The 21,719-nt window shown below is 55.0% G+C and overlaps 1 protein-coding gene across 2 annotated transcripts; it reads right to left on the bottom strand.

Moving 5' to 3' along the window:
* Nucleotides 1-633: 633 nt before the first annotated feature.
* On the bottom strand, nt 634-21,344 carry SLC5A9 (solute carrier family 5 member 9). 2 transcript variants are annotated; one of them, XM_032614032.1, is made up of 14 exons: nt 21,183-21,344; nt 19,154-19,225; nt 15,972-16,076; nt 15,507-15,671; nt 14,023-14,128; nt 13,107-13,187; nt 12,576-12,781; nt 12,243-12,378; nt 11,307-11,414; nt 8,615-8,765; nt 6,917-7,085; nt 5,350-5,565; nt 2,799-2,958; nt 634-2,264 (listed from the first exon to the last, which is right to left on the bottom strand). In XM_032614032.1, the coding sequence occupies exons 1-14, from the start codon at nt 21,342-21,344 to the stop codon at nt 2,056-2,058; spliced, it is 2,046 nt and encodes a 681-aa protein (XP_032469923.1). In that variant the 3' UTR covers nt 634-2,055. The 2 variants fall into 2 exon arrangements, with proteins under 2 accessions (XP_032469923.1, XP_032469933.1); XM_032614042.1 differs by lacking the exon at nt 15,972-16,076 and having other exon boundaries at nt 21,183-21,333.
* Nucleotides 21,345-21,719: the final 375 nt, after the last annotated feature.

Genomic DNA, 21,719 nt, shown 5'->3' with positions numbered 1-21,719 from the left:
GAGGGGGAACTGAGGGGGAGGCACCGGACAGAGAAAGGAGCAGAGGGACTCAGTGAGAGCAGCTGCAGGGAGAGGGGGCTGGGGACCACGCGAGGAGCGGGAGGCTGGACGCTGTGAGACCCGTGGGAAGTTCTCAGAGCAGCTGCTGAGGAGCTCTGGGAAATAGGGGTGTTCAATATTTCATCTTAACTTGTGCTTCTGTGGTTTACAATTCTTCCCCTCCCCAGACCTTCAGAATAATCAGTTGCACACAAATGCCTTATGTAGGGTTTCCCTGGTGGCTCAGTGGTTGAGAGTCCGCCTGCCGATGCAGGGGACGCGGGTTCGTGTCCCGGTCCGGGAAGATCCCACATGCCGCGGAGCGGCTAGGCCCGTAAGCCATGGCCGCTGAGCCTGCGCGTCCAGAGCCTGTGCTCCGCAACGGGAGAGGCCACAACAGTGAGAGGCCCACGTACCGCAAAAAAAAAAAAAAAGCCTTATGTAGATGGTTTGGGGGAAATAGCTGCGTTCGCATTAAGGATCACTGGGAAACAGTGAGGACTGCACAGCCATGTGGGGTGACACAGAACAAGAAAAGGTCAGTGGAGAAATGTGGAGGGGACAGCAGCAATAGACGGTATTCACAGACTCAGATGTATTTAAACCCTCAAAACAAGAATTTTATTTGTATTCAATTATGATGAGTGATTAGCATAAAATGATGATCCGAGGCAGCATTAAAGAGGGTCCCATGAGAGCAGGGACAGCCTAGACAGGAAGATAGAAAAAGGAAGAGACAATCTCACGGATGACTTTGGCAATGGGACGAAGCTGTGGTTTTGTTCTAGACATCTGAGACTCAGCGTGTAAACTCCGACTGAAGGAGATTCCTCCCCACCACTGGTTTCCAAGCTCACCACCCAGCCAGCTGTAGTGCAAAGCCTACTAGGACTTTGGAGAATTACCAATTCAACGTTTACTGTTACCAAGGCAACACCTGTTACTTTCTGGGTACAAAGTCACTTGGGATGCGGTCCTTGGTTCCTACCCCTTGGAGTGCTCAGTCTGGTCCAGGAGGCAAACCTCACAACGCAGTGATCGGTGCTGCCGCAGAAGCAGGTCCAGAGGCTGTGCGAGCAGGAATGGGACTTTGATCCAGTTGTGGGTATCGGGCAGCTTCCTGGAGGAGGGACACCCAGGCAAGGTCATGGTGCTTTCCAGAGTAGCCAGATGCCTGGCAGGCAGAGGGAGGGGGCACAGGCGCAGCTGTGGGGCCTCCTAGGCTGTCCGTGCTGCCCCTCTGCAGGGCTTGCTCATAGCACCCAGCAGCCCGTCTTGACTCCTCTTGTCTCCAACACGTCATGTCTTTCCAGCTGGCCTCTAAGTTCCTCGAGGCTGGAGACTTGATGCATGTTTGGATGTGAGGGTAAGAAGAGGCAGATTTGAGTGGTGTCAAGGAGAGCTCCCTGCCCAAATGCCATCTGCCACCATGTTTACCCTCCACCCTGGTCCCTGGTCCCTCGCTCCTTCGGGTCTGACAGCCACCAGTGCGGAGCCGCCAGTGAAAGTATAAGGCCTTCCTGGGGAGATTCTCGCTGGAAATAGGTGACCGGGGATTGGGAGCCAGAGAGTAAAGGAGGGAGAAAGGGGACAAGGAAGGGAAATGGGTGAGCAAAGATGCATGAGGATTTTTGCAACTTTCTTGCCACTCTTTTTCTTGTATCTTCCACTTTTTTGACCTCATGACACATGTAGAGTAAAAGCTCCTGGACAGACTCACCAGAGGGCAGAAATAGTGTTTTTGAGGTAGGAGTGAAAGGTACTGTAGTGGAGAAGAGTTGGAGTCAGGCGACCCAGTGCGAGTCCTGCTGTGTGGCCTGAGCAGACCCAGCGCCCTCTCTGGGCCTCCTGGCTCCACCCTTCAGTGTACTGGCTGGACAGGGTGCTCTTTAGGGGTTCCTGCAGTCTCAGCCTCTGAGGGCTCAGTGTGGACAGCGAGGTGGGAAGGGAGCCTGTCTCCGGCCGGCCAGGCCTGGCTGTGTTTAACCTGCCTTGGGTGATACCAGGCCTGCAGAGTCACGCAAAATAGCCCCAGAGGAAGATGTTGACGGCCAGCAGGAGGACGGCGTTGATGTTGCAGACGCTTCTCCAGAGCGGCTCCTCCTCGATGCTGGTCAGTTTCTGCTCCAGCGCGGCCTTCTCTGCGGGGCTCAGCGCTTGCTCCGGGGCCCACGACAGCCCGCAGAGCCAGCCCCAGAGCAGCTGTCCCCGGGACCTGCGTGGGGCTGAGGGACAGAAGTCAGAGGGAAGGAAGGCAGGGGGGCGGCAGGGCGAGCTTGGAGAAAGGAGATGATGCGAGAGCAGGGCCGGGACAGAGATGGTGAGAAACCCAAGAAAGGAATGAGGCGCGCGGAAGGGGGCAGAGGCAGGGGAAGCAGTCAGCTTAGCCCGGGTGCAAGCCGCGGTAAGCTGGGGCGCCAGGCTGAACCCCCACACCGTCATCTAGCGGAAGCATTCCCGTGTTGCAGGGAGAGGGGTGTTAAGGGGCGAGGATAACGAACACAGTTCAACCCAGTTCGGAGTGCGTGCCCCGCCTGAGGACCGAGCGCCTCAGCGTGAGGAAGCGCGCTTCACAGTGATATAAACCAAACCAGCTCTCACCTGCCTTACTCGTTTAATAGCCATCTGGGAAGGGAGGAGGGGTGATATTTGGGGGACTCCCTTAGAGACCCCATCCCCAGTGACCCCCCAGATGGGGTCTTTGGGACCCATGACCTGGTGTCCACCCCCACTGCTCCCCCCATGTGCCCTCAGCCTACCTGCAGGCTGTTCCTGGCCGTGCCTGGGGTTCTCTGTCCCTCCGGCCCCTGTAGGACCCTCCCCAGATGGCACGTCCGCTGTCCCTGCTGTGCTCTCCCGCGCCTCCCTCTTCAGCTCAGAGTGAGGACGGTGCCGTGTCCACCACGTCAGGCGAGCGAGCTGGAGGAGAGCAAACAGCCTCGGCTCAGGGACCTTTGGAAGGAAGTCGGGCTGTAGAAAGAGAGGACACCCCTTCCTGGGAGGCCGGCAGAGCAGCGAGGAGAACAAGGAAGGAGCACAGGGCTGGAGGACGAGGCCTGCCTCTGAGGCCCGACTGCCCCGCCCTTGGAAAATCTGATTTCCCTGCACCTGTTCCATACAGGGCTCGTGCCGGGGGCCGAAAACACCGCGGGTCAAGCTGGGCCCCTGACCACCCGCAGCTCACGGGCAGGGAGAAGCAAGGCCGGACACAGGGAGGCAGGTGGCCCACAGCAGCAGCTCCCGAGGTCAGGCTGAGAAGCTGAGACTACGTGAAGCTAGTAGGCCGTGGAGAGTCACCGCACGCGGGAAGCAGAGGGAAGAGGCTCAGTTCTGGGCTTTAGGAAGATCTCTCGGAGTGAACTGATGAGATCCAGCCTGGAGACAGTTGCAAAAGTGGAACCAGAAAAAATGAGCATTTGAGGTCACGGGGTGGGGGGCAGCCCCAAGGTTGAGGAGTGAGATCTGCAGGCCGTGGTGACTGACTGGAAGCAGCCGCCGTGGCTCTCAGGGCTGCCCTGGACCTTCAGATGGGTAGCGGGGCCCCTCATGGAGCTCGAGCCGGCAGAAGGACGACTGGGCTTGGTGATGGCGGGAGTGAGAGAGAGAGAGAGAGAAAGCCTGGGGGCGGGGGTGTGGTCATTCTCTCTCTCACACACACACACACACACACACACACACAGCAGGAGCTTGAAGAGCCCGGAGGGCCTCACAGCGGAGACGTCCACAGATCCCTACGGAACAATGATATTTAAGGGGCAGGAAGAAAATCCCATGAAGATGACAGAGGAGCAGCCAGAAGGGCAGAAAAATATACAGTGAGCAGAAGAGAGGTCTCCAAGAGGCAGGATGTGGGCAGTAGTGTCTGGTTCTCTTCAGAGTTCGCTTGAGATGAAGATGGAGAAGCGACCAGTAACAAGGTTGTTGGGAATGTTGGTGTGAGCAATGCCGGAGGGCACTGGGACACCAGGCCGACTCAGCGGGTCGAGGAGTAGATGAGGGGGAAGTGGAGGCTGGCGATGGACACCACTCTTCACAAAGTTTGCTGCTGAGGGTCAGAGAGGGAGACAATTGTACCTGGAGGAGAACGGGAGCCAGGGAGGGGATTTTTAACTGGGAAGGACTTCAGTGTGGGAATGAGACAGCAGACAATGGGGACGCTGAAGGATCAAGCGGTGGGGGGAGACCATTTCAGGGGTGAGCCCCTGGGGAAGTCAGTCTCTTGGTTCACCTGTGAATACACTGCTTGTTTGTAGGAATTCGTGACACTAAGGGTATAGGTCATTTTGTGAACTCTAAAGGTAAGGAGTGTTATTGATTATTTCCACCCAGTGTTCCAAGGACCAACTTCTGGCATGGGCTCTCTTACGGGCTGAATACTGTTCCCCCCAATTTCATATGTTGAAATCCTACCCACCCCCCACTTCAGAGTGCAACTGTATTTGGGGAGAGGGTCTTTAAAGAGGTGATTAAGGTTAAATGAGGTCTGATGAGTGGGCCCTAAGGACACTAATATGACTGGTGCCCTTAGAAGAGGAGATTTGGACACAGACAGGCACAGGGGAAAGACCACGTGAAGACAGAGAGAAGATGACCATCTATGAGCTAAGGAGAGAGGCCTCAGAGGAAGCAACCTGACCAACCCCTTGACTCCTGGCCTCCAGACCTGCGAGGAAATAAATTCCTGTCATTTAAGCCACTCACCCTGTTGTACTTTGTTATGGCAGCCTGAGCGAAGTCATACCCTTCTGCTCTAAAGAAAAAAGCTTTCAAAAGACTGAGCATCAGTGTCTGAGGACCGGTAAATCCATCAGCGTGGGAGCGGTGAGGGCCTCAAATCGAGCTCTTACTCTGCTAGACTGTTTCTTTTCTCATAAACCTGTTTCTTCAAGGTCCAACTCAAGTGACATTGTCGGGGAGCCTCCCCCTCCCCCCAGGGGTGACTACCTCTCCTCTGCCCTCGGCTGCACCCTTTGTGCTTGGGCCTTCTGTACCTTCTCTTGGGAGAGTAACTGCTGGTGTTGGGGTCTTCCTCCCCGCCCCCCCCCCACCCCTGCTCCCCACGGGCAGCTGCTGGCAGGGACCATTCATCTTTGTAAGCCCAGTACAGTGCCTGGCACAGAGTAGGTGCCCGCTGAGTCATTTTCCAATTGAATGAATTACTTTTCACTTGAGAATTAACAGCCCAAGGAGCTCACCGTCCCCAGCCATCTGTGATCTCAACTCAGCGGAGTAAGAGTCGATGGTGGAAGTCCAGGCACCGTGGGTAGGGGAACACTTGGGGGCGGGCCTCGTTCTGAACACTCCACTTGCCTTTTCCTCGGGGATGGGGGCTGTGCAGAGGCTGACAGTGACGATGACGATGGCCGTGAGCCCACAGAGGAGGAGTGCAAAGTAGAGGTAGTGGAAGTCTTTCAGCACGGCCGGCCTCGGGTCTGCCTCCCCACAGGCTGGGGCTGGGTACGAGAACTCCAGGGTCATGCGCAGAAGCCCCACCACCAGGCCACATATGAGGCCCCAAAAGGCTCCCTGCGGAGAGAGGGCAGTCCAGGGGTGGGATCCAGCGGGGAAACCCTAGGAAGCTAAAAGCCACGGTTTGGTTTGTCACCGCGTTTGCAATCTGCCTGAGTAAGTTCCCCGTGAATGCCGAGGCTTTGTCTTAACCTAAAGGCAGGCAGAGCAGTTTATTGGAAAAGGCACGGGTTCCAGAGTCAGACTAGGCTCCGCGGCAGAACAATGACTGAAGCAGTGACTCGACCTCACTCACGTGCAATGATAAGCAAATTAATAAGTACTTAGGGTAGGTGCTTAATATTCAACTAGAATGGAATTTGCTTTTGTAATCAGCAGGGAAAGCCAGGATCTTCCTCCCCAGCTTTCTGTTATGATAAATCAGAAAGCAGAATTAGAACTCCTCCTTTTTTATTTTTAAAGAAAAGCTCTGGCACGTCCTATATCTTCTCTGTAGCACTGTTGGACCCTAACCTCTACCTGTTCCCCAAGTATAAGAAGGCTTATATTTTCAAAAATTCTGGAATGAATAGAAACCTCCAGAATTCAACCGAGTCCTGCCGTGCAGTCTAGTTATCAGCAGGGGGACTCGAGCTCTGCAAACAGTAGACCCAGCAGAGGCCTGGCTTAACTACTCCACTGGGGGAGGGGCTTCTATGATCTCCCTTACGATGACCCTGGGCTCTCACGTGGCCCCTGTACAATCACGTCCATGATGCTCCTTGCCTCCCCAAGGTACAGCCAGCAATTTGGGCCTGTCTTTTCTAGGCTAACCTGGGGAGTGACCAAGGTTACCCTCCTGGTACCTCCCAGGGTCTGTTACATTTCCGTGCAGTTTCATAAGTGGCACATGTGCAGGCACCCCTGTAAGCTCACACCTTGTTTCATCATCCTCTTTGCTGTTATTTTGCCGACATGTAGAGCCCTACCATGTTAGAGAGCTTCCCGTCTGCTTGGGCTTTTACACACACTGTCCCTCATGTCGGGAAGACTCTTTCCTCTCCCATTAATCCTTCAGATCTCAGCTCACAAGTCCCTTTGTGACCCCCCCTCCCAGGCGTCCCATAGGTTATGTGTTCCTGCTCTTTGCTCTCATGGCCGCTATCACACTTTGCTCTTATTGCATATCGAAGCCTCTTTCCTCCCGCTGGCCCAGTGATGGCAGACCTATGTGAACTTTGTAAACCATTGCATCCCTGGAGCCTCCCTAGTGGGATTGATTAATGTTTGCTGAGTGAATGAAGAAATCTAGACCTGATGCTATGGCTGGGGAGACGGAAGCCTGGAGGGGGCAAGTCCAGGTTATGGACCGACTAGCTCTCCTGACCCTCTGGTGTTCTGGGAGAGACAGGTGCACTGCTGCACTCACAGGCTCTGTGACCCTCTTGCAGAAGATGGCCAGCAGGAAGAGGGCAGTGATGGGTGGGGCCAGGTAGCTGGTGACAGACTGGATGTAGTCGAAGAGCTGCCCGCTGTTGGAGCTTTGGATGATGGGGACCCAGAGGATGCTGATGACGACGAGGAACACCACAAACACTCTGCCAGGAGAGAAAAGGGCACTGTGAAGGGCGCTCAGAGCGGCATGGCAGGGGGGCAGGTGAAGGTGATGTACGGGAACCAGGAAGGGAGAAAGGAGGGGAATGCGTGGTCGCTGAATCAGAGAAGACAGGATCACAAATGCAAAGATTCCAGAAAGTCAGACTCTTAAAATCCCAGAATATCAGAATTACAGAATCCAAAAAACCCCAAATTTTAAAAATCCCTTTGAAAGTGTGTAGCCCATCTGCTTTCGGAAAGAAATCCATTCATTTCCCCTTCACCACCCACCTGAGTAAATGGGCCCTGGTTGAAAAACTTTTCTTGGGTGTGTTGGGTGCAATGATGCATATTGCCAGGAGATGGTGCCCAAACCTCACTGACTGATGCAATCAGGTGCAGTAAGACTTGGCAGGTGAGCAAAGAGATAAAAGGATTCTGCACACCCGTCCTCTTCTCTCCTTTCCCTCCCATTTTCTCTCTCTCAGGCCACACTAGAGCAGCAGCTAAACTGCAGGAGCTACCTGCCGTTCACTCCCCTCTTAGCCCCCACCTCTTTGTACAATCTGTCCTGCGCTCAGATCCTTTGATGGTCAGTCCCTGTGCATAGGGCTGGGAGGCACAGATAAGCGGGCCGTAGGGATCCATGGCAGCCGTGGGCAGAAGGCATTGTGATGCAAGGAACAGTGAATGCAAAGGCAGGGAGATGGAAAAGAGCAAGTTATCTAAACTCAAGTAGAGAATGAACACGTTAGTCCAGAAACCTGAGTTACAGAGCCTTAAATTATGAAGCAAAGATTTCAGAAAGGGCCTCTTAACTTTGTGCAAACTATAAATGCCCAACCCAGGGAGAAAAAGAAAAAATAGCCACCAAGTTATATTTTGAAAGGCATGAAATGAATACCTATGAGATAAAGTTCAAAATTTTCAGCTGAGTGTTCAAAGCCCTGCATCCTTTGGAGACAACCTTCCTATGAACACCTCCATCGATGCGGGCCCCTCACTGCATTACATGTTTCTGATTTTCTCATTAAACTGTGTGCACTCTCAGGGCAGGACCATATAAGTCGCCCCTGTGTCAGCAGCACAAAGGTATGATGCAGGATGCGTGCTCGGGGTGAGACTGAAGGAGTCTTTCTGTTATCCGGGGATGACATCCAGAGCTGGTCTGGAAGACATTGGGGGTGAGCTGCTTGCTAACTTCTTTCCATCTATACAGTTCCTCTTTCATTGAGTCAATGCTTTGTCAGCTTCTCTCATTTACCCTCTTGATCAGTTCCAAGATAAAATTGAACAGGCAGGGAAGAGATTTTTTTTTCTCCTTATTCTGGAGGGAGGGGAGTGGTCCAGAGCTGGGGAGGAACTCACCTGAGGTCCTGTAGAAAGTTGGCGCAAGGAACCAGGGGCTCTGACTGCCAGTGCAGGGCCCAGACCCAACTGCATCTCCTTCGGGTAACCCAGGGCAGGGAGGAGAGGGCAGAGGGGTTTTGCCTACAGGAAGGGGGTGCTCCGGAAGGATGGGCCAGCGCACCTGCCCACGACCATCAGCTCCTGCTCTGTTGCCTGTCTGCGGAAGTGTTGCCACACGTCAATGGCAAACAGGGTACTGCTGCTGTTGAAGATGGAGGTGAGTGAGCTCATGAGGGCGGCCATGATCACTGCGATCATCAGGCCCCGCAGACCTGGGGAGAGATGAGGTCTCTGTGGGCAGCTGGCCCGTTAAGGCCAGCTCTGCCAGCAACCATGGAGGCTGCCAGCATCCAGCAGAATCAGGGCTGGGGACGGTGTTGAATGAGGTGCCCAACCAGGAATCCTGGAGACCCATAGCACTAGAGGCCGGGTTCTGGCCACACTCTACCTCTGCCTCCCCCTGTGGCCTTGGCTGAGTCATCTGTCCTCCCTGAGCCTCAGTTTCCTCATCTGCACTATTAAGGGATGTGAGACTAGCTGATCTTTAAGGTTCTCTGCCGACTGGACATCTCGGTCTGGGTTTTAAACCTTGAAGACACTTGGTTAGTGGGCCCTGGTAGGGAGGAGGATGACTATTAATTATTGAGTGTTTTTTATCAGTGTTTTGAACCTTTTTCAATGATGCTATGATACCAGGCTAAAGCCCCAGCTTGGGAGGCAGAATCCCTGGAACTTTTTGAAGGTTTTATTTTAATTAATTAATTAATTATTTTAATTTTTAATACAAATTTTAAAAGTTACTTTCCATTTTCAGTTACTACAACACGTTGGCCATATTCCCCATTTTCTACAGTACATCTCTGAGCCTATCTTACACCCAATAATTTGTGCCTCTCAGTCCCCCACCCCAATGTCCTCCCCCTCCAGGAACCACTAGTTCCTTCCCTATACCTGAGTCTGCTTCTTTTTTTGTAATATTCACTAGTTTGTTGGGTTTTTTAGAGTCCACATATAAGTGATATTATATAGTATTTGTCTTTCTCTGTCTGACTTATTTCATTTAACATAATGCCCTCCAAGTCCGTCCACGTTGCTGCAAATAGCAAAATTTCATTCTTTTTATGGCTGAGTAATGTTCCATTGTGTATATATACACCATCTTTATCCATTCATCTGTTGACGGACACTTAGGTTACTTCCATATCTTGGCAATTATAAATAGTGCTGCTATAAACATTGGGGTGCGTGTATCTTTTTGAATTAGTGTTTTTGGTTTTTTTTTTTAATATATATACTCAAAGGAGTGGCATTGCTGGGTCTTATGGTAGTTATACTTTTAGTTTTTTGAGAAACCTCCATACTGTTTTCCACAGGCAGAAGCCATGGGTTTGTTTCCTGGTTCTGCAAGGAACTAGCTGTGTGATCTTTGGACTAGTTCTGACCCTTTCTGGGCCTGTTTTCAACCTGTAACAAGGGAGGGTGGGGCCCACTGGTATCTCAAGTCTCTATGATTCTGATCAGGAAGCATCTAGAAACACAACTCCCTGGCCAGCCCCACCTCAGTCCTCTTTCCCCTCAGTCCAAATATTTAACCACCTCCTGCATGGCTCCCTGGATGACTCAAAGTGTCCCAAATCTAGGCCAACATCTTCCTCTGGGGCCCCTGCTTCTTCCTTTGGTTAATGATATGTTTCTGGTCTCTAACAAGACACCTCCAAGTTATTCTGGACCCCTTCCTCTGCCTCCCTCCTACCCCACCTCCCTCAGCCAGTCCCTCTGTGGCTGCTCTGTCATAACTGGGCCTCCACCACCATCTCCACTATTTCTTTGATTCATTTCTTGTTCCACTGGAGGGAGGGAATAGCTCAATTTCCCTCCATAAACCTGCCTTTCTTTCTATGTCCCCAGTCTCAATATCACTGTAAACTCAAGACCTGCAAGCCCTGTTTGGATCCCTCTGTCTTTCTTGTCCCTCAAACGCAATCAGTCATTAAGTCCTGCCAATTCTATCTCACAAATATCATCTAAACCCTTTCTGCCCATCCCTAAAGACACTGACCTGGTCCAAGCCACCACTACTGCCGTGACCACTGAAAATCCCTCAGGATCTATCTCCCTGCCTCCCCCTAAGCTGAACGCACCATGCAGAGTGATCCTTCTAAAGCACACATCCAATCATGCACGCTGGCCTGAAACCCCCAGAGACCCTCCACTGCCCTCAGAGTGAAGGTCACGCTGCACAGTGGGGCATGGCCACCAAGTCCTCCCCACGAAGGTGGTCTTCATTCCTGCTGCATCTGAGCCCACACTGGCGACTTTCAGTTCAGACTTGACACTCTCTCATACCTGGGCCTTTGCACATACGGGCCCTCATCCCCGGAACGACATTCCCCACGCCCCTCCGCCTTTGTCTGCCTAAGATGTTCCCCGGCACTCAGCTCCATTTCCTCTCCTCTGGGAAACCTTCCTCCACATTCCTCCAAAGTGGGTCAGGTGCCTCCTTAGGGCTCCCTCAGCCCCACCGAGTCCCCACGCTGGTCCCACTGTATCGTGCCTTCTGCTTGGGTACCTGCAGACTGCGTTGAGCTCGAGAGCAGGGGCCTGCCTTTAATCTCTGTATGTCCAGAGCCAGGGTACAGAGTAGTGCCCTACAGATGCTTGTGAAGGGCGTGTGTGTGTGTGTGTGTGTGTATTAGGAACGGGGGTGCGGAGGTGAATGTTTTCATTCTCTCTTCCCATCTACGACCATCCTAATGCAATCCCTCTTGGGCTGGAAAGCTGGTGTGCAGCGTGGTATGGGGGATGGGACTTACCCATGGGCATGAGCGCCATGACCAGCTTGGGGTAGGCAATGTTGGAGCATCCCACGCGGGCCCCGCAGATTCTTTGGCAGATGTCAGGGTCCACGCAGCCCACTTCATCTGCAGAAGAAGTGATGGCAGTCAGAGCTAAACCATCCCGTGCCTTCTCTGGCTGGCCCAGTACCTGCTTTCTGACCCCATAGGAAAGTGTTCACGGGTGAGTGGTGGGAGTCAGCGTCTAGAGGGTCAAAGGGCAGGTGGAGGTTGGGTCCTGGGATTTTGGAGTGTCTGGTAGACTTCTCAACCTCATACTACCCTGCAAAACCTGATGGACCCCTCTGGGTTTTAGGCCTTATATCTTAATAAAAGGCAAATATCCTTGCAAGGCACCATGAATGCCTCAATTGGTCTTTCCTTTATAGAGAGAAAGCAGGATGTTAAAATGACATTCAGATACAAATTTCTTCTACTGATACACATACTGTATGTTTGGCCCACAAAGCCTAACGAACTTACTATGTGTTCTTTTTTTATATATAAATTTATTTATTTATTTAGTTTTGGCTGCGTTGGGTCTTCGTTGCTGCGCGCAGGCTTTCTTTTTAGTTGCGGGTGAGCAGGGGCTAATCTTCGTTGCGGTGCGTGAGCTTCTCGTTGTGGTGGCTTCTCCTGTTGCGGAGCACGGGCTCTAGGCGCATGGGCTTCAGTAGTTGTGGCACGCAGGCTCAGTAGCTGTGGCTCACGGGCTCAGTAATTGTGGCGCACGGGCTTAGTTGCTCGGTGGCATGTGGGGTCTTCCCAGACCAGGGCTCGAACCCGTGTCCCCTGCATTGGCAGGCGGATTCTTGACCACTGCGCAGCCAGGGAAGCCCTTACTATGTGTTCTTAATAGAAAGCGTGTGGCCCTTGCTCTGGGCCAACTTTGCCCGGACGGAGACTAGCTCTTACCTGGGTACAGGGCCCGGCTGATCATGCCAGGCATGACGATAAAGAACATGGGAAGGATCTTCAGGTAGCCCCCCAGCACGGAGCCCCCCTTGGCGTGGGACAGACTCTTGGCGGAGAGAGACCTCTGCACAATGACCTGAAAAGACAGCAGCGCAGGAGCGCCAGTCGGGCCTGCTCGGGTTCCGCTCGGCTCCTGCGAGCCCCAGCGTGGGGACGGTGCCCCATACCTGTTCCCGAACCAGTCCCAGCCCTCTGTGCATCCACATGCCCAGTTTGCCCACAGGAGCCACCCCAGTTTGTGGTGGGCTGGGCCAAGCTTGGTTAGGGCATCACCTGGTCGGTGCACCAGCACCACGTGGCCAGCACCGTGAGCCCGAAAATGAGGCCTGGCCAAGGGATGTCCCCGCTCACAGGGTCCCGGAGCATGTGGAAGGCGTCGGGCCGGGGGAGGTGACAGGTGGTGTTGGGGACTGTGACATTAGGGATGGCCTGCCTGTACCTCTGCTCCAGGCCTGGGTACCAGCCCACCTCTTGAAAGCCTGCAGGGAGAGACCACTGCGAGTGAAACAGCCCTGAGGCCCCACTGGGTCTGTCGCATGCCCCAGCTCGCTGGATCCCAGTCGTGTGTGGGACCCCTGAGCTCGGAACTCGTATGGGACTTGGGAATGAGAGGTGGAGTGGCACTCAGGCTCAAGAGCCCTGCTGTGGAGTAGAGAGAACCCTGCTGTTGGGTGCCCTGGCCTGGAGCCGGAACATGGCTCTGTGCTCTGCCAAGTTCTGACCAGACCGTGGTGGTGACAGCCAGAGAGAGATCAGAGAGGAGTTGACAGGGGAGGGTGGGATGTATTCAGGACTCTTCCTTACCCAGAAACATGAGGACCAGGGCTCCCCCCACCATGATCACCGTCTGCAGAGTGTCTGTGTAGATCACGGCCGTGAGGCCCCCTGGGGACCCAAGGAGAGGGGTCATCAGCACCAGCAGGGGTTCCTCTCAGGGTGCCCGCCCTGTGCTGGGCCGCACTGGGGAGACCAGAGAACACATGGAGCCCTCAGCGGATGGGCTCTGGCCACTGCCTTCCCCGCCCCTCGTGCTCCATGGGCCCGCCCAGAAGGCGGAGGCTGGTACAGCCACAGGCCCTCAGGTCCCTCTCCTTCTGTCCCCACGGCCTCTGGCTGTTGTTTGGTAATATCCCAAGTCTTTTCCTTTCCTGTGCTGTTAGCTCCACCGGGAGGCCTGCCTCCCTCCCCACCCCAATGCCCATTTAAACTCCCCCATCTTTCCAGGCCACCTCAGCCAGGAGGAAGTCTGCCGGAGCCTGTGTCCCGGGAGCCCAGGCCTCTGTGAGGGGCTCTGCAGGAGACGGGAGAAGGCATGCTTGTGGCTCTTGTCTGGAGTAGCCCGTGGTGACTCTAGCCCGGGTCACAGTCCCCCAACCTCCACCCTATTCCCTGCTGTCGGTCTTCCTCTGTATCTCCTTCCCTGGCTCTCTCTCGGGATGGCTCTGTTTCCTCCTGTTTCTGCCCTTCCTGTCTCCCCTTTTCTCTTTCCCACGTGCACAGTGTCTGTGATGCACTGAGTCTTTCCGCCTTTTCCTCTGACTCTGCATGTCTGTCTGCCTCTCTCTTTGTTCCCTCCAGTTTCTCTTTCTCACCCTCCCGGTCAGTTTTCACTCCGTCCTCCCTGGACCTCTGTGTCCCTGTAATCCGGCGCTTCCCTCTCCACCTGTCCCTGTCTCTGCTCCTGGCACCTGCACCCGACGTGACCTCCCCTCGGCCCTACCTGTGATGGTATAGACGGCCGTCACCACCAGCAGGATCACAGTGGAGAGGTAAAGGTTCCAGCCCAAAGCCATCTGGATGAAGAGGGCTCCAGAGAAGATGTCAGTCTGCAGAGACAGCGACCCAGGAGTCCAGGTCACCCAAGGCCCTCTGTGTGGTCACCAGTGTACGTCACCTTCCTGCTCAGCGATACCAGGTGCTGTTGGCCCTCATGGTGTGATGAAGATGAGCCTTACGTGCCGTGCTCAGGAGGATGGGCTTGGCCTACAAACACTGAGGAGCCGTGGAGACTGTAAAGCTGAGGAGCACCGTGGACAACTCTGAGCCTGAGAACCACGTGATCTGGCAGCACTGCCAAGGTCGTGTGCTGGCGGGGAAGGGGTGAAGTGGCACACTGAGGAAGTGAGACAGGAGCTGGGGTCGGGGGGTGGGGGGAAGAGGCCACTGGGGGAGAAGGTGGGAACCTAGGGGGTCCCTGACGGCTCCCTGAAGGAGCACTGACCCACTCAGCTGCCAGATGGGCCCACGGCTGACCTGACGGGCAGGCGCCCCAGTGCAGATGACACAGGTCCTGGATACCCACATGTTTGGGTTTATTGGAGGACTTGGGGTCGCAGCCTTTGCCTGAGCTGATTTAGGGTTATTTACAAGCATTGATGGAACAAGAGGCTATAATTTCCAGCCCTGGACCTGGCAAACCTGAATGCTTCAGTTCCCTTCAGGGCATGCTTGCTGGTCCCTTTACATGAGTGTTTTGTGACCCATGACAAGGGCTACTACGTGACAAAGCCTCAGGAGGCCTCAGCTGGGCCACAGAACCCAAACGTTAGTTCCAGCCCCAGAGCTAGTGCTCTGTGTGGACCTGGGCAAATCGTTTGACCTGGGTTTGTCTTCTGAGTTTAGGTCAACAGAGGAAGAATAGGCCCTTTCTAATGGTAACATTCTAGGCAATTAATGCTCCCTGCTGAATGAAGCCTTAATTAATGGGAAGATAAATGAGTGAACGAATTCTAGATTGTGACTTCTTTGGATAGAGGGACTCTCATTCACTCAACAAACATTTAACATTCATCTCTAATTACCCTACTGCTGAAGGGGAGCATGTGAGGAAGGGGTGTGGATTTTTTTTTTGGGGGGGTGGGGTACGTGGGCCTCTCACTGTTGTGGCCTCTCCCGTTGCGGAGCACAGGCTCCGGACGCGCAGGCTCAGCGGCCATGACTCACGGGCCCAGCCGCTCCACGGCATGTGGGATCTTCCCGGACCGGGGCACGAATCCGTGTCCCCTGCATCGGCAGGTGGACTCCCAGCCACTGAGCCACCAGGGAAGCCCAGGGGTGTGGATTTATCCTTCCTTTCTATTATCCTTCCTCTTCTAACCATCCAGGCATTCATCCATCCATCCATCTATCCATCCAGCAACAAGCTGTGCCCTCTCCTAAGCATTTTCAGAGAGACATGATGACCACACGGGAGCAGGTACTCACTGAAATCTTGGTGAAGATGTAGAGGATGAGAGAAAGGACAGACATATACACCTGGATCCTCTGGCCCCCGAATCGCTTCTTCAGGTACTGCGGCATTGTGACCACACCGGCTGCGATGTACACGGGGACGAAGATCCAGCCGAGGGCCAGAAGCAGCCAGGTTGCCTGGGAGGGTGGGGAGAAAAAGGGATCCATGTTCTAGATGCAGATGGAGGGGTGATCTGTGCAGAGGAGAGGCCTGGGCAGGGAGGTAAGGGACCAGAGGCCTGATCTCAGTCCTGTGTGACCTCTGATGAGGTCCTCCAGGCTTTGGTTTCCTCATCTGTAAAATGGGTTCTCGATTCACCATGCATCTTCCCCAAGCATCTCTGAGGTTCCTCTTAGCACTAAGGCTGGGGATGGGGTGGGGTGGGGTGGGTTAAGACCCCCTTTATCCATGAGAATCCTCCAGGCCAACTTCCTTACATTCCACTCAAAGCCACCCACAGCAAGGCCTCCAGCGGCCCCTGTCCCAGCCAGGCCGATGAACAGACCGCTGCCCACATTGCTGGACATCAGAGATGCTCCAATCTGCAAGGCACAAGTGGGGCCAAGGGTCAGAGGTCAGCTTTCATTTGAATCGATCTGTAGTCAGGACTATGGGCTTCAGGATCCGGGAAAGAGGCAGAGAGAGAGCAGAACCTGAACTCAGGGAACGTGAGATCAGAGGGAGGAGATGCAGTGGGGGAGCAATGAGAAGAGGAATGGAACTGCTATTTATTAGGCACTTACTGTATACCAGGCAATGTGCTAGGCATTTTATAGGCACTAATACACTTAATCTCCACAGATATTTGGAGGGGTGCGTATTAATCTTTCCACTTTACAGAGGAAGGAGTTAATGTTAGGAGAAATGAAGTCACTGGCTCCAGGCCACCCAGTGAGGGAGAGGCAAAGTGGAAAAGAACAAAAGCCATGGGAAGCAGCATCCATGTAGGGAGGATAAAGCTCTGCTCTGGGGCCATGGATCTAAGGGCCTCCAGAGAGAAGGAAGCTGAAGGGAGAAGGGGAGTCCCCCACGAGAGGGATGGGGGAGGCCCTCTGCCACCCCGTTCCGGCAGGCCCCAGGGCAGGGCCAGGCAGTGGGAGGAGCCACGGGTTGAGCACAGCCCAGGCCACCCCCCCAGTTAATTTTTCTCCAGGAGGCAGCTAACTACTCTGAGGCAACAGGAGGCAATGCCAGTTAGATAGACGATGTCCACAGTCACAGCCATCAGTACTTGAACGGCATGGCCAAGTGCCTGCTTCTGTTCTAAATATATTAACTCACCAACTCCTCACGACAACCCCATGAGGAAAGTTCTGCCATTATCCCCATTCTGCTCGGGGAAACTGAGGCACCGGCAAATAACTCGCTCAAGTTCCAGAACTGGTAAGTGAGAGTCGAAACGAGGATTGCGACGCTGGCCATCTGCCTCCTGTAATCACTGCTTGATGGGTGCTAGGTCTCAGTAAGCCTTCATTAGTGTTATCTGTTGTTGTTAGGTGGGAGCTGGAGGGGAAGAGCCTGTCTTGTACCCTGTGTCACCTTAATAAAATTGTGGAGCTGGGCAGTAGAAAGTGAGAAGAAGGGAAAAGCGCCGGGACGTTCAGAGACGAGGCGGCACAGTGCAAAGGCACAGAGATAACGATCGGGCTGCTGTCCCTGCGGACTTTTCAGCCACCCCTCCGCCCCCGCGTGCACACAACACGCACACACACACACTCCCTCCCTCTCTTAGGGGGTCCTGGGGATGCCGCAGGCTGGGCTGGATCACTCAGTCACAGCAGAGAGCACTGGGCCTCCTACTGTGGGAGAAAAGGCTCCCCAGGCTGCTCTCGAGGACTCTGCCCAGGGCTCCCAGTGCATCACTCAAGGAGCCATCAACAAGGTCGGCAGGGGACCCCACGGGCCCCTCTGAGACGGGGATGCTGTCAGCCCCCAACCACACTCCCCTCGGGCCACAGGGAGGGGAACGAGGCACCTCTCAGGACTGGCTGAGTAGGGAAGCGCGCAAAGCTATTGGACGATCATCACAGACACCAGACGCACACGTCCCAGCGGGGCAGTGGGACTGAGAGTCCCTTACCTGCCGCTGGTTTTGCCCCGGCCTTGGGCTGAAGCTGCTCTCAGTGTAGGCGGCTCAGCTCACAGCCCCGTCCCCCTGACGAGGGCACCATCACATCCTCTTTCCCACGTGAACAGGCCCACGTCCCGCTCCATCACCATCTCTGGGGCACCCTCTCCTGCTCGGAGGCCTCGGGTTTCCTCACACCCCAGAGCTCTGCTCTCCACAGGACTGACCGTCCAGGCCGGCCCCCTACTGGTTCTCCTGGATGGACCAGAGGAGACCTGACCTGTCCCAATTCTGTGCCTCCCAATGACTCGTTTCCAGGGCTGTGATTTGGGGGTGGGGTGGGGGGACAAGATGATCAGAAAGGCCTCCAAGGGGTTTTCATTCTTCTGATGAGAGGTGTCTGATGGAACCAGCGACCCTGTCCTCATCCCTGTGGGCTGCCAGGTCCACAGCCCCCTGCATCCCTGGGGATTCTGTCATGCTCCATTTTTTTTTTTTTTTTTTTTTTGCAGTACGTGGGCCTCTCACTGTTGTGGCCTCTCCTGTTGCAGAGCACAGGCTTCGGACGCGCAGGCTCAGCGGCCATGGCTCACGGGCCCAGCTGCTCCGCAGCATGTGGGATCTTCCCGGACCGGGGCACGAACCCGTGTCCCCTGCATCGGCAGGCGGACTCTCAACCACTGCGCCACCAGGGAAGCCCTGTCATGCTACTTTTGTCCTCACCTCTCCCTGTCCCAGACACCTGAACCTTCCAGAGAACGCTGCAGGCTTCCTGGGTTCCTCTGCTCTTTGGTGAGTCTGTCGCCAGCGGTGGGCAGCGAGGGTGGCGAGAACAAAGACAGGGATGTGCAGAGGGCCGGTGGTGTGTGGGTGCGTGTGTGCACACACATACCACGTGTGAGGTATGCGTGCCTGGGCTTGTGCCAGCTTCAGGGGCCCCTGGGGCTGAGGACTCCGCTGTTAGTTTGGAAGCAGGCCTCACCTCCCTCTGTCCTATTTCAGGAAGAGGAAGTTAGCTTTGAGGACCAAAAGGAACAAGTGGGGAGGCCTGAGGGGCAGGACTGGGATTCAAAAGATCAGGTCCTGTGGGGGTGGGATTTTACCTCTAGGATTTCCCTCACTTAACTGCTCTTCAGTATTTATGTGTCACTTTCCCAAGAAAAGCTTTCTTAATCCCACTTCCACTGTCTGGAGGTTAGAGGCCTCCCCCAGACATTCACAGGCCCCATGCTGCCCTCCAGCTCGGCAGCCATCAGGTTGTTTATGAGTCTGTCTGCCCCGCCCAGCCTTGAGCTCCTCTGGGATGGGAACACTCTGCGTGGGCTCTGTAGGTCCAGTGTCCGGCGTGGGACCCACACTTAGGAGGCGCCCAGGGCATGCAGGTCCCAGCTGTGGGTTTGCAAGTTCTCTCAGGTTGCCTGGTGCCTCTGGACCAGAGAGAAGGAGCCCAGAGCCAGGAACCCCCTTGGGGGCTGTAGCCTTGGTCCAGGCAGGAGTAGGTGAGGTGGGAGCTGGGAGATGGGGGGAGGGGCGGGAGGAGGGTCGACTCACTGGCCACCAGCTTATGGACCTTCCCGCCAGGAAGTAGCCGCCAATGGTCCCTCGGCTGGCACGGATGGACGACTGGAAAGGAAATGGCAAGAGTGAGGATTTCCCGAGCCTCCCCCAGGCTCTGCCCTCTGCCCCAGATTCCCTGCCCCTCGAAGCAGGCACTGTGGGAACACAGGGGGTGGGAACTGCAGCTGAAGCGTTCGCCATCTTTCAGCTACGTGGCTTTGGGGGCGTCAGCTACCCTCTCTGGGCCTCCCTGCTCATCACCCAGGGCTGGTGTGAAGAACAAAGGAGCTAATGGGGTGTGTGTGTGTGAGTGAATCGCCCTCATGGATGTACGGTGCTGTCCATGTGCACAGATCATTGCCATTGTCACTCTCGTGTCCTATCCTGCTCCCCCGTCCCTGTCCAAACGTTGCTTCAGGAAATGAGTTGGGGTCTCATCCTCAGGCTACCGTGGCAGGGAGACTGCCTTGTCCCCTCCGCCCAGCCGGACTCCCACTCGGGGAACTGGGAGGTTGCAAAGCACTCGGGTCCCAGACAGAGGCAGGACTCTTCTGGGGGGTGTCTCCTGCTTCAGCCTGATGTCAGACCACACCACCACTGAGGTCCACCCATGACCCTGGAGCAAACCCTCTCCTGCACTGGGAGGTGGTCAGTAGTGGCCTATTTGAGGAATTACTCTGAAGACTGAAAGGGGGTGAGGAATGAAAGAACTTTCTCTCGGATGCAGGGGGTGAGTACAGGGCAGCGAGTTAAAGCCCTTATTGGATGCTGAAGCCAGGCATCTGATTGGGTCTGCAGACAAGAGAAATACCTGAAGGAGGGGAAGGGAGAGGGAAGTTGAAAGAAGCTTCTCTTCCCCCAAGAGAAAGTGACAGATTAGTCACTAGGGCATGACTGGTGTGCAGGGCTCGCTGCTTGTCAAGCCTTTGCTTGGACTTTCCTGTGCCACCTCTGGTCCTTGGGGAGGACAGATGAACAGAAATAGTTTACGTTACAGGTGAGGAAATGGAGGTCCCCTAATGGGAAGCAACTTGTCCAGAGTCACAGGGGAGTTTCTGCTTCTCATGGCTGTCCACCTCCCGGGAGCCAGCGAGACTCTGTTTGCCCAACTCTTCCTCACACACCCTGGGAAGCAGGGACAGTTCATCCCACTTTACAGATGGGGAGACTGAGGCCAGAGATGGTTCTTGACCTTGCCACAGCCTCATAAGTGACCACCTGGGGCTCAGATCACTCTGTACCTCACAGTGGAGTCTGAGGCGCTGGCATTTCCCTCGAATGCTGCAGAGATAATGGCGGTCATTTATTGCTGCAGGCTGTGTGCTGGGCGCTGTGCCAGCTCCTTAAATGTGTCATGCCCCTAAATGGTCAGGGCCGCTTTATCTCATAGACCTTTATACTCTCATTGTCCAGATAAGAAAACTAAGGCTCCGTATGGTCCCAGGGCCATGCGGCCCTACCTGTTGGAGTTGACATCTGAACTCAGAGCTCCCCGACCTCCAAGCCTGGCGCCCGTCCAGGGCATTGAGGCTCTGGTGAGCAGTGGAGAACAGAAGCATGTTGGGATCTGCCTGGCTCCCTTCCCGTGAGACACGCAGCCCAGCTCCTTTAGAAAGCACGGCTCCTTGCCAAGGCACCATCTGGTGGAAGGTGTGGTGGGTCCAGGAGTCAAGCATTCGCATAGCTGGGGATGCTGGCATGTGGAAGAGGGCAGGAATGGGATGCGGGGAGGCCAGGGATGCATGGGCCCAAAGGAGAAGATGCACAGGGACAGGGAGTCGGGCGGGAGATGGGGACTCGCTGTGTGAGCTCTGGCAGGTCACACCCCTCTCTGGGCCTCAGTAGCCCATCTCTAAAAGGGAGGGGTTGGAGAGGATGATCCCTTAAGGTCCTTCCACATCAGCCCCTGTTCTTCCTGGATACGCCTTTCTTCTGCCCACCCCTGCCCCCAGCTCCATGACCAGCCATCGAAGAGAGCCTGTCTTTGCCTCCCCTGCCCACCCCCAACCTCCGAGCTACTCACCCAGATCCCCACGCCAATGACAAAGACAAAGTAGACGACCAGGACCGCGATGTCGTAGGCATGCAGGCTGCCTCCAGGACCCGGTGCTGAGCGCGGAACTGTCGCAGTGCTGACCCCATTTCCCGAAGCTCCAGGCCCCATTGCTGCCAGCTCCACGCTCATCTACTAGTCAGTCACCACCAGGCTGGACTTTGAGGCGCTCCTGGTTTCATTCCTTTCCATTAATGATTAAACAGCCCCAAGCGCCACTGGCCAATGAGAAAGCTCTGAGCCCCATTGGCACATAAAGTCCTGGCCCGCCTTTTCCCCTTACTGCCAGCTCCATCTTCTGCAGGCCTCCCTCCCTTTCCCTGACCCCACTACACACACAGTTGCACGCTCACACACACATGCACATGTACACGTGCACGCGTGCACGCTCCCATCCCAGAGAGGAGCAGGAACAGGAGGGAGAGAAGGAAAGGAGCAGAGTCCTGGCAGCCTGGACTGGGAGGGACTTCAGAGTCAAGGCACTCGAGCTCCTGCTTGTGTGGAGGA

This window comes from Phocoena sinus, chromosome 1, assembly GCF_008692025.1.
Source record: "Phocoena sinus isolate mPhoSin1 chromosome 1, mPhoSin1.pri, whole genome shotgun sequence".
In the NCBI taxonomy this organism is placed as follows: Eukaryota; Metazoa; Chordata; class Mammalia; order Artiodactyla; family Phocoenidae; genus Phocoena; species Phocoena sinus.
The sequence above is the reverse complement of the archived record's forward strand: the minus strand, read 5'-3'. Positions and strand labels throughout refer to the sequence as shown.